A 12,059-nucleotide genomic window follows, 5' to 3' on the forward strand; every position below is an offset into this window, starting at 1 on the left:
AACAACAGAGCTGTTTTAGTAAGGCTGTGTCTGCTTTCTGTTTGCTCTCACACAAAAACTGAAAGCTTTTCATCACTTCTAGACAGACAGCAGGGGTTTTTTTTCTTGGATCAATGAAAAACATAGGAACATTGGTAGAGCGTATTCATAGAGTGTATCACTGACACAGTTTAGCTCAACTTTTCAGATGTATGGATTAATTAACTTAAAATAAATAGTTGGTTTTCTACAAACCCATTCATATTTTACCACTTGACTAGGTAGGAGAAGCTCACCCCACCTAAAGGGAAATAAACACCTGCGGTTTATAACCACAGTTTTAGCACACTAGCAGCAGTTTGAAAGAGAGGAAACTGAGCTTTTCTTCCTGGTTTCCCTAAACTGAGGAATGTTTCACTGTGCTCAAGAAGAATTGGCTGCTGCATGTAGATGGATAATTAAACCAAAAATCTCTTTCATTACTAAGCAAGAAAAGAAAGTGTCATTCATGATTGGTGCCTAAACAAAACCAGTAAATTATTCACCAAAACAAAAGATTTAAGAAAGCCTTAAAAATCTAATGAAATAAATACAGATTAAAAATACATTCTTTAACTTTTAGATCGCAAAGAAGACTAGCAAGTTTGTCTTACATAAACCTTTCTATTTAAATTTCTGGAAGTTGAGAAGGAAGTATTACCTTAAAGATACACATAATTCTGTGACCCCTTAAAATGGACACTGTAAGCCAAGATTGCTATTAAGAGCAAGAGATTTGTAAAAGCAAGTAAAAAACTTTTTTACAGTTTGTCAGAGCATCCATACTAAGAACACAAGCCACTGCTTTCCATCACGATCTGTTTTTGTCAACACAACTGCCTTGAACTTACCTCTTTCAGGGCTTTTAATAATCGAGGTCGCTTTTCTTCAACACTTTCCCTGGACTGCTGTTTAAGCTTCCTTAGGAGTGCTGTAACTAAACAGAAGTTAACTATAAAGTAAAACTATTCTATTTTTTGTTAATTACAGGTCCGTTAGTGTCATTATTTGACATCTTAAAAAAAGAAAAAACAATGGAAATGTAACATTTCTTCAGACTCTAGAGAAATTCACTTCAAGTTATAGTAATTATACATAGCATACTCTGATCACAACAGGAAGAAAAGCCTTAATAATTGTTTATAACAAAGTATACAATCACATCAAGAGGTCCTTTACATGCGTATTAGTAAACATCTGGGTACACATGCATATTATTGAACACGAGCCTATAGATTGCATAACATCTACTCCCACTGAGAAAATTCTTTAGTAGTAAGGAGCTGACATGCAGGATATTGTTAGTATATTACAAACTAGTGCATTTATATATATATAAAATATATAGTGAATTTTTGGCTATGGGATATGGTAATACCAAATACTATTAACATCCATTAGTGAGTAGCAGTAGAATAATATTCCCTTTACTACTTCATATCTGAAGTGAATCAGTAATCACCATATTTGCCTACCGGCCTGTTGAGATGAAACATGAAAGCAATATCCCATTGCCAATTGATATATCAAATATACATATGACCACATGGAGCAGTTACAATTAGATGATCCCATACAGCTAAAATCCATTCTGACCTTGTAACTCCAATTTTAAATACAGAATGCTAGTTTATAGCTTTTACAATCACTTTAAGCAAAAGCTTAACTCTACTTCGCATTATGTATCGCAATGCAATTTCTTTCTTATCAAGCAAATGGACACATGTAGAGCTTGTTATATCATATTTAGATATAAAAAAGTTCAGCTGATTAAGATAAACTCTTCAGAGAACTACAATAGGAGTATTATAAAAAACCCTAGCTTGGAATGAGTTCTGAATGAGGCCTCAGTTTCTGATTAATTGGGAAGTAGAGGTTCTTACTCATTTGTCTGTCTCCATAGCTGATGGCTTCTGCAAGAGGGCTCCATCCCTGAGCATTTTTCACCTTTACTGGAGCATTATGGGCTAAAAGCAAGTGGGCACATTCTGTAACAAAACAGTAATAATTATTTACAGCAAACATCAAGGATGTAGCAATATCATTCATAATAAAGGAAACAATAATAAAGCAAAAGTAGTAGATATTCAATATATTAAACAGTTCATCAAAATACATATCTGGATTCTGACTCAATATTTAAGCAAACAAAAAACATTTATGTAAGTACTTATAGCACCTCCCTGTTAAATATTAGTGCTAAAAACATAATTGGTGATCAACCACCAATTACAGAACCACTGAAGAAATGTCCCTTCTGCTTCTTATATTTTGCTTTTTATAAAGCTATATTTCTGTATGTGCATATACACACACAACTATATAACAAGTATTTTTAAAACATTACATCAGGTCTCTCTACTTAACACACAAAACCACGTACCAAGACATACTTCATGGTCTTCTACACATGGAAGTTGTGCACGGTCTTCCCTCTTTCTATCTCAACCCCCTCCGCCCAAAGGTCAATGGTGAACTGATTTGCTAGAAACGTGCATGGAGACGTAGACTTTAGGCAACTCTTGAGAACATCGTGTGTATGGGAGAGGAAGCTGTGGCACTAACACATCCCTACGTGCTGTAACGTCTTGTGGTAACATGGCATCTAAAGCAGGCAAGCAAGCACACTCTGACCTAGGAAAGCCTATGTGCATAACCAGCTGTACAACAAGTAACAGGTATTGTAGGACTAAAAACGTCGATATCTGGAGCACTGAAAACAGAGCACACCACTCATGGTCCTGTGCTCCATCAATAGAGAGGTACACTTGCAACGCGCTACATTTTTCATCAACAGCATCAGTAACAGCACGCATCAATGCTATCCCTGACGCTCAGCATGCACACACTGTGCTGATAAAGCAACATTAACATCTCAAAGCCACACAAATTCCTAGTGGAGTCAGCTCAACTTGCATTCCCTTCTCTGTCTATGGGTAAAAGGTGATGGCAGAATGATGAATAGTCCTTAATTTTAAGGAGAGAAGAAAGCTTTCAGTGTTTCCATGTTTTGAATAAGCTGTCCTCATTTGAAACGGTTCTTCAGTTTCTAACTACAGAAAGTTTTCTCACCACATCTCATTAAAATCAACCTGACCCATCTGCAAATGATAGAGCAGTACCAAGCTGGAGCTCTAAGCTGAAGCAACGTCTCATTACGAATAGGATGGGCAGGCATGACCGACAGAGGAACTTCCTGGATTATTCTCCTACTATAGGTGTTACAGGAAACCGTACTAGTCATTCCAGATGCAACAATCGTGAGTCACTGGCAAGCACAGCGTTTGGAAAGGAAGAGAGATACTTCACTGGTGAATACACTATCTTTTGTGGTAAATAAACAAAAGCCCTGACTACTTTGTCAGCAAACACAAGGAGGTATTTTTATCGTTGCTTAATTATTGTGCCTAACACAATAACAACACTGTACAGCGAGCTGGCAAATAAGCTTGCATTTACCAGCCAGATTACATTTTCAGTTAAACAAACAGGATGTAAATTCACCCTGCACTTCAGAAAAGACTGGCTATAATGCTGCTCTATACAGCTGAACAGTCTATATGTATCGCCCCAGAAAGACAAAAAACTGACCTTCGATATCAGTGAGACAGACTAACAAGGCAGGAACCCACCTGGGGTTCTTGGTGGATCTACGACTACGCAGGATTCAAAGTTAAAAGAGTAAAACCAGGTACTGTGCTGGATGTCATGCACAAATAGCCCTGCTCTAGGCAAGCTAGACAAAGGCTCACCACAAGCATCCTAAAGGATTTAGGGCTTTACACACAGGATGACTGACTATACGGAAAGAAGCCAAGAGGTGAACTGCAAACTGAAATCTAAAACATGCAGCCAGTGTGAAAAGGAGTAGAGGGAAGAAATGCCTCTCCTCTCCTCATGAGGATAACTCATATTCAAGGAATCTGTCAGCACTGAATAGATTGCTTTTTATCCTGAAGCTGAAACATAAAATAACTAAATTTTAAGAGACTCAGAATAAATATTCAACCATACTGAATTAAAGAAGAAGCATCTTTAATAAATACAAACAATTTTGATCAATGTGGTATGATATTGTTGTGGTTATATGGAAAGTGTCCCTTCACGACAGCTAATCACCTTTTAACCAAAAACACACAACCCTTTCTATACCAAACAGTGCAAAACTTGTAAATATTAACTAATGACCACGATAAACTAAAGCTTGAAACAAACACTGCAATAAGGCACAACAGAAGTCATATACATAGCTGATCATCATTGCTTGAAAACACAACAGAGTAAGTAGTTACAAAACTAAAATCTATCTTACAAAGAAAAATGCCTTATTTAAGGCTGAGAAATTAAAGGAAGGCTTCTGCCTCTGCTTCCTTCTGTTGTTCTAAGCCTCTAGTCCAGGACCCTCACTGGAAAACAGCAGTTCTGACAATGATAATTTTTCGCAAGTTGGGAAAAAACCTCCTATCTGTGACTTCTAGTAGGCAGGCACTTGTAAAACATATTTGCCTCACTGCTGTCTCAAGAAGTTTCCACATATCTTCTTTCTTCTTCTTTTTTTTTTTTTTTTTAAATTTAAAAAGTATCACAGGATAGACCAATATTGGCAGATTCCAGCAAGCTCTACTGTTTCTTCTTCTGCACAAGCCACCTCTCTCCCTTCTTCCTTCAAAATTACTTCCCACTCTAACTCTCGATTACCTTAGATCACTTCCTAGGTATTACCAAAACATCCTGAGACAAGTGATTGCATTTCCTGCATTCCCCTCTCCAAATCTGCTGGCTTTTCAGTTAACAACAGCACTCTCATGGAGCAGTACCATACACCAGGCATAGGACTCACATGGCTGAATGAAACCAAGCCATTATTGTTTCAGTAGTGAGAAAGAATTTTACTGTCATGGAGACTGAACAATCATAGTCCAGGTTTCTTCCCAGTCTTGAAACATGTCTACTTCTATACTTTCTATTGGAAGTAGAAATTTAAATCCTGTGCCTTGAAATTCTGCTCTAAAGAAATCCTTGAAGGATACCTGGAAAGATGAGAGCCATCGTGAATCAACAGGCTGCACAGTCCTGTAGGCTGTCCTGTGCCCTGCACAGGGCAGTCTTGAAACATGAAGAAACAGCTAGGTTGTGGGTCAGAAATTCAAATCAAGTGAGTGAAGGAGTATGCAAAAAGCAGGTGAGTGATTACATTTCCACTCACAGTCTTTTTATTCTAGAGGATGTTACTCTGATTCACTTCACTGGGAAAAAACTAAACAGGGTTGTTCAACACCTCTAGTGAGCAGATCAGCAACAAACACAGTGACACTAATAACCAGAAAACTGTTGACTAGGAGGAAGGGTATCATCACACAAACAGAAATTAATAACCCTTCTACCATGAATTAATTGCACATTAAAATAAAGATCTGCCTGGATCAAGTCTCCTGCCTACATATACTGAGTATATTCCTCCGCTTCAGCTGCTTGGACACCAAAGGGGAAGCAAGCATGCATATGCTTGCCTCCATTGCTTAGAGTTGTTTCTCAACCTTCTATGATATTCCAAGTTTCCCAATTTCCTTCTAACTCTGCAAAAAGAGAGGAACCGGGTCCACCCACCGTTCTTGTTCTAGGCTCATAAAGAGTCCAACTGCTACAACTCCTTTCCATCCTACCCCATTCACTACCTAGCTCCTTGATTTCGGTCTAAAGAACAGCTCTGATTTCTTCTCCAACTTTTCTCTTCTAAATCTGCATGGTGTCTTCTTTTCAGAAAACCTCAACTTTGAACTAGCTTGAAACACAAGATCACATTCAGAAAAATCGAAAAATCCTTTTCTCCCCTCTTGCCCCTAAGTCTTCAGGATAATTTAAGAGATAACAAAATTGATGGTTTTACCTACCTTTATGTCCCAACATCACAGCAAGATGTAAAGGAGTGTTTCCTAAAATAAATAACAGAAATAAAAAGATATTAGATCCAAAGTAACAGAATCCATTGCAATCCCTTCAGGCATTTGCACATACAACTCAAATGTTATGTGTTAAGAAACTTCAGTTACGTGACCTAACCAAGGTACGTGGTAAAATACACCAGAGCAGTTACATTTTTCTAAGCAAGTATTTGGATTATACTTCTTAGAATAACTGTATCTGAAACACATTTCATGGGCCAAGAGAACTTTTTTTTAATGACATCCTGAAACTTAACTCCAGACAAAGAGGTCTAATTGTATCTTCAAGAAAGAGATAACCCAAACATCTATGCTTATCATGGTCTGAAGAGTCTGATATTTTACAAAGAATGACATATCTAGGTTAAAAGCTACTCAAAGGTATGATACTGATTAAGATTTTAAGAGGTATTTTATTAATTTTTCAAATATTTTGTACTACATTTTTACTAATACAGTATTGGACAGATTGAGAAGTAACAGTAACTTTGCTACAAAAAAGTCTTTTGGTTATTTTAATGCCTTGTTTCCAAAGTAAGCTTCCGAGATTATTAGCAGATATTACAAACATGGCTCTATTTTCCTGGCTATGCATATGACATATTTTGTAATTCTGTTCTTAAATATGCACTATAAGGTACAGAGAGTTGTTTTTCTGGATTAATGCTGCTATCAGAATTCTGACGCATTTTATTTATGTAACTTAAGGACGCTTCCATTTAACTGGATTACTCTGTTTATATGTTTAAACATTTTCTTAGTGGAGTTAACAGGAAGATTGTTGGAAAACAAATTTCTTTTGCAGTTATAACAAATGCATTTGATTCTAGGGTTATTTTACAGTATCATGTTAGCAATAAGTACTTGCTACATGCAAAGGATGATGTACTGCACATCTGAAAGATGCAATCCAAAACATTGAGAGATTGTTATACAAAGTAATTGCCAGCATGCTATAGTATCATGAAATCTCCGATCAAGATAGGCAAGCAGTCAAAGGCAAGCAGTCAAAGGCAGAGTATCTAAGTGGTTTTGAATGAGCTATTCAACACGTAGTACAAATTATTCTTGCGGGTCACCAGCAACATCACAGACAGCTACATCCTAGTTCATTATGCACACTCTAACTAAGCTAACCTCAATTTTTCTATTAATAGATTTTGTAACATCTGTGAGCCAAAACATAATTTAGAATACTGGATGCAGCCATCCTTTGTTAAGTGACTGAAATAACAACGTTATTGAGGAACAAACTTGAGAATGAGCCAAACCATGTACTCAGAAAATTCAAATTATGCAAGCCAGGGGTAAACATTTTCCTCACCTTATCAAGCACTTCAACAGGATATATATATAAAAATAGCTCTACACTAAGTTTTATCTTGCATTAATAAACGTTAAAATTTAAAAAAACACCCCACCTTTCAAACGGTGACTAAAACAGAGCCAGACAGCTCCAGTAGCTATAGACAGCTTGGTATAATGGCAAGAAACAACAAAATGAAAGCTAACCAGGCCCCTGACAGCTTTCCTGAGAACTTTGTCGGATTTCATTCAGCTGATAAGCAGAAAGTGCAGTTGTGTGATAACACACATCATTTCAAAACTCCTCTGGACAAGGTTCTGAGCAACCTGACCTAACTCCGGTGTTATCTCTGCTTTGAGCAGGAGGCTGGACTAGATCACCTCCAGAGAGCTCTTCCAGCATAGATTTTTCTTTGACTCAATGATTGTCTTCATACCAGAAAGTATGCCATTCAAAAATTAGATAGGAAACTTGGATACAACAGACAAGGGGGAGGGGAAGAGAAGCATGCAGAAAAACAGCCAGTACAATAACCGATAAAGCACAGAAACTGGAATCTATCAATTCCAGAAGAAAAAAAAAAAGCTATTTATAAGGAAGCTGAAAAGAGGTAACATCCTGCTTGCTGGTCTTTAGCCAGTAAGTCCCTGGCAAGGAGGAGTCTAAAGTTTAACAAACATCAGCGAGATAAAATAAGAGGTTAGCTGCGGTACCAAAGGGAGAGGAGCCACACTAACAGGTAAGCCAGGAAAGCACCTTTAGGAAAGGGGTAAGAAGGAGAGACAAGGCAAGCACATAGAAAAGGGACATTACGAAACTTAGAAACAAACCCTGTAGTTCCTACCATTCTGGACTACCTGGCCAGTCAGGCCTTTTTCTCACTGCCCATGATAAACTCCTCTCCAGAAAACTCTTAACCCAGACCAGCCAAGCTCAGCAAGCATGGACGCAACAGTGCGCAGCTGCTCTGGAGAGCTGGCTGGAGCATCATGGCAGGACTGTGGGTGCATATATTAAAAAACGTGCACACAGGACACCAAACCCTGTAAGCACCACAGATAATCTCATGTATGTTTTTATTCCATCAAAATTCCAGTGCTACTTTACCGAAGTACCTCCCTGAACCCCTCCCCAAAGGAAAAGAGTCTCAGCAAGAGCTGAGACACAACGCTAGCTGTGGCACATCCAAAAATCAAACCTGGAACAGCATTTTGCACAGTTCCATTACTAATCATCTGTCTTAAGATCTGATAAAACTGGAGAGGTCTTGATGCTCTTTGGACCACACAAAATGGGGTTTATCAGTAGCAAATTTAACTCTGACTTATCAAAATAAGCCATCCAAACTATGTAAGGTTGTATGTCACAAAATGAAGAAATTATGGTGAGGAATCACTCAGCTCATAAAATGCCTCCACGCAACCTTCAGGTTCTTCCCCCAGCAGGAGAAAGGGAAGAGCTGTTCAAGCAGGAAGACCCCTCTTTTCTCTAATCATAGTCTTAAGCAGAGGTAAGTTTTCGCTCTGCCCAGGAAAACTGAGGGAAGACAAATGCCTTGGAAAAGGTGAGACCAGTGCTGTCAGAGTCTTCCATCTAGCAACAACTGCCAACCATCACTACTGAGTGGCAGCAGCAGTACTTATCAGGGTCTGAAGAAGGCAGCAGCCAAAGACTTGCCACACATTTCATCTCAGAAACCTGGCTGGCAGGCACAAGGGGACAAGCTAACTTCTACTCCTTTGGGAGAGATGGGATCCGAAAATGTAAACTCAATCCCAGCAGCTGCTGAAACAGAGCCACACTATCACGCTCTTGCTAGCATTTGGATGATAAAAAGTCCCAGACTGATAAATTAATTAGTACCAGTATTTACAGGACAAAGGGAACCGCTCCACACATTCTATCGCACCGCAACCTCAAGTTCCACTGATCCTAAAATACAAATCATGTTTAGTTGCTTCATCACGGCAAGAACAGCTGCTGTTCCTCTAGAACGTTTACTATCCAGAGCATACAGAATAATTCTAGGTAAAATTAGCCTGATGAAAAAAATGGTGAACTTTAACACTAATCAATTTTTCCTAGCCAGTGCACAGTGCAACTAAGCATTTTTGCCAGGACAGGCAAGAGGGTGGGAGAGGACAGTTTCACTTCTTTCAGTTGCATGGATGGTTTTAACAGCTTGAGGTTTTCAATGAACCACAGCACAAACCACAACAGTAAGCATTAGATTCCATGAAAACAAGTAGCTTTACACAAGACAGCTCCTGGAGAGAAAGAGAAGGGTGCAAATATACTACTATGTCATCTACCTATGTAAGAGAGCTGTAGTAAAAAGGGCACTGTAAATAATTAAGTGGCTGACGTGCAGTTTTAGTGACTTCCATGCAATTTAATCATAATGGTAACGTGTTTAAGATCATCATTTCTAAACAGTGACTAGAACATGAATGGGCACATACTTGAACAGTTGCAATCAAATTCATTCTCCTTTGGCAACAGCTTGATTCATCACATAAACAAATCTCACATTTCCCTTCCATCTAATGACAACTTCATCAATATCTATAGCTTTGGGAAATGAGCATATATGCTTCCCTCCCCAAGTCATATAGCCTACAGGGCCTTATTCCAAGAAAGCAGTGATACAACAGTGCCTGAAATCCTGCACGTGCACATCCAGGGCATGCGAACAAAACCTGTTTGCACAAAAAAGCACATAAAATACAGTACTTGTCCACACGCGCGTGCGCGTGTACCTTTTAACCTTTCATTAGGCACCTGGCACACCTACAAGGAAGCCGAGTCTGTTCTCCAAGAGTAATTCAGCAAGAAGATCTGTCCATTCCAGAATATAATGTTTTTATTCTGAATATATGTTTAAGCTCTTAAATGCATATTATAGTAAAAATAAAAGTAATCTAATAGGTATACATACAAGCTTCTCCCAAGAAACCCATTGTTTTTGGAATAATGATACTGGCCTTCTGACAGGTAACATTTTTTGAAGTTAATTTAGAGAGCGAGGCAGGCTGCACTCAACTTACAGACACAGCCAGCGCTTGTTTTATCAGAACACCAAGAGTTTAACATTCTACAGGACTTGGCTTTTCTGCACTTAACCGCACACTAAAAATGAGACTGAATTATAAACAACTGTTACTAGAAGTTCTTTCTCCCCTCTGTCACTTCCTTATCATGTACTAGGATTCTTCTGGCTTATTTCTGAGTATAGTTGTAAGCTGAAGTTATCTACCCCAAATAACTCACAATTCAAATATGTAAACAAGTGACAGATGGATTCAGGCAGAAAGAAAACAATAACAAGGAAATATTAGTCAGGCCTTTGGTATGTCAAGACATCAAGGGTTTTGTTGTTGGGGTTTTTTTTTTTGAAAACTTAATAGCAAAGGAACACTTGAAGTAAAAACTTGGAGGAAGATAATGAGACAGAAATCCCCAAAGCACTCCTACTGTAAACAGCATTGAGAAAGCAGAAAGATGTTAATTTGAAATTTTTATATATATGTGCATATATTAAAAAAAGGATAGTATCAATGTGTGTGATACACATTGAACATGATAGTGCAGCAAAGATGGATCAGGAAGTGCCTTCAAAGTAAAGATATTAAGCTTATGATGAGTTATATGGTGAGGAATTGGAGGAGGTGTAGGAGAGAAGTCAGCAGAAGGAATACACTTAGTGAGAAAATTTCTTCCCGAGTCTGTTGCTTTCATTCTAACAGTATTTGCTGCAACATTTGGAACAAAGACGACAGGATAAATATATCTGTAGCTATATTTATAACAACGTACTTAGAAAAATGTTATGACAGTTGTAAGAAGTACTCCTCCCTGTCTTGATTGAGAAAACTGAGCTGTATATTACTCCGCATACATTAGTTTGTGTTTCAGAGTACCTAATGTTACCATGGACATAGCTTTTAATTTCCAGCTACATTATTCTTCCCATTGTACCAAGCCCAAAGATTGCTCTGCCTTAATGTTCCTTTTTATTTTACATAACACAATTAAGTAAATGAAAGGGAACATTTATCTCTCAATCAGAAAAAGAACGTAACTGTACCCTTTAACCACAACTTCTCCAGACACCACATATGGTATAACTTAGCATCCTCCAGCAGAAATGTATCATGTTACTCTTGAAATAGGTAGGAAATGTAGATGAAAACTAACCATGAAACTTAAGCTGACTTGACAGGCTGATTTATTTTTTAGCAATGTAAAATATTCCCCAAATTGAACATATTCTTTTAAAATGTCCTAGCAAGATTTTAACTATTTATGCATTACAGAGTAGCATGAGGATCATACATCTGCTGCTGCTACTGCCGCTTCTATGTCCAAAGCAAGCTTGCAGAGGAGCAGAGGTCAAGATTTTAGCTCTTTCAAATCCCAGAACTAAAGCATTTAGGGAAAAAAAAAAAAGTTTTGTTTTCTTAGCCTGGGGAAAAATCAAAGATAGTTCCACCAACAGCCAAAGGAACCACTCCTGAGTGGGCTCGTCATCTCCGAACGCAAACAGGTAACAGTTCAGACACTTTAAAAAAATAGTATTTTTTTTTTTAAATGAAATAGGGTTTTGGACCTGAAGCAGCACCCGGCAAGAGGAAGCTCTCCCAGCGTCACGCCGTTACAAGAGCCGGCGCCGTGCTCGCTCGCTCCTATTACGAAAATCCCAAGAACGTTCCAAGCGCGCGGCCGCAGGACTCCGCAGACCCCGTTACCACTGCCGCCGCCACCGCCGGCTGCCCAAACCCCAGGAGAGAAAC

The 12,059-nt window shown here is 38.4% G+C and overlaps 1 protein-coding gene across 1 annotated transcript in view; it reads right to left on the reverse strand.

Annotated features, from left to right (window-relative positions):
• ANKRD13C (ankyrin repeat domain 13C) overlaps window positions 1–12,059 on the reverse strand; it is a 30,717-nt gene that overhangs the window by 17,365 nt on the left and 1,293 nt on the right. The window contains exons 2-4 of the mRNA XM_009320663.1: window positions 5,910–5,951; window positions 1,902–2,006; window positions 870–955 (exon numbers count right to left, since the gene is read on the reverse strand). Of these exons, the coding sequence (XP_009318938.1) occupies window positions 870–955; window positions 1,902–2,006; window positions 5,910–5,951 (233 nt within the window). The remainder of the gene's footprint in view (window positions 1–869; window positions 956–1,901; window positions 2,007–5,909; window positions 5,952–12,059) is intronic.

This window comes from Pygoscelis adeliae, unplaced genomic scaffold (assembly GCF_000699105.1).
Source record: "Pygoscelis adeliae isolate BGI_AS28 unplaced genomic scaffold, ASM69910v1 Scaffold402, whole genome shotgun sequence".
Classification (NCBI taxonomy): Eukaryota; Metazoa; Chordata; class Aves; order Sphenisciformes; family Spheniscidae; genus Pygoscelis; species Pygoscelis adeliae.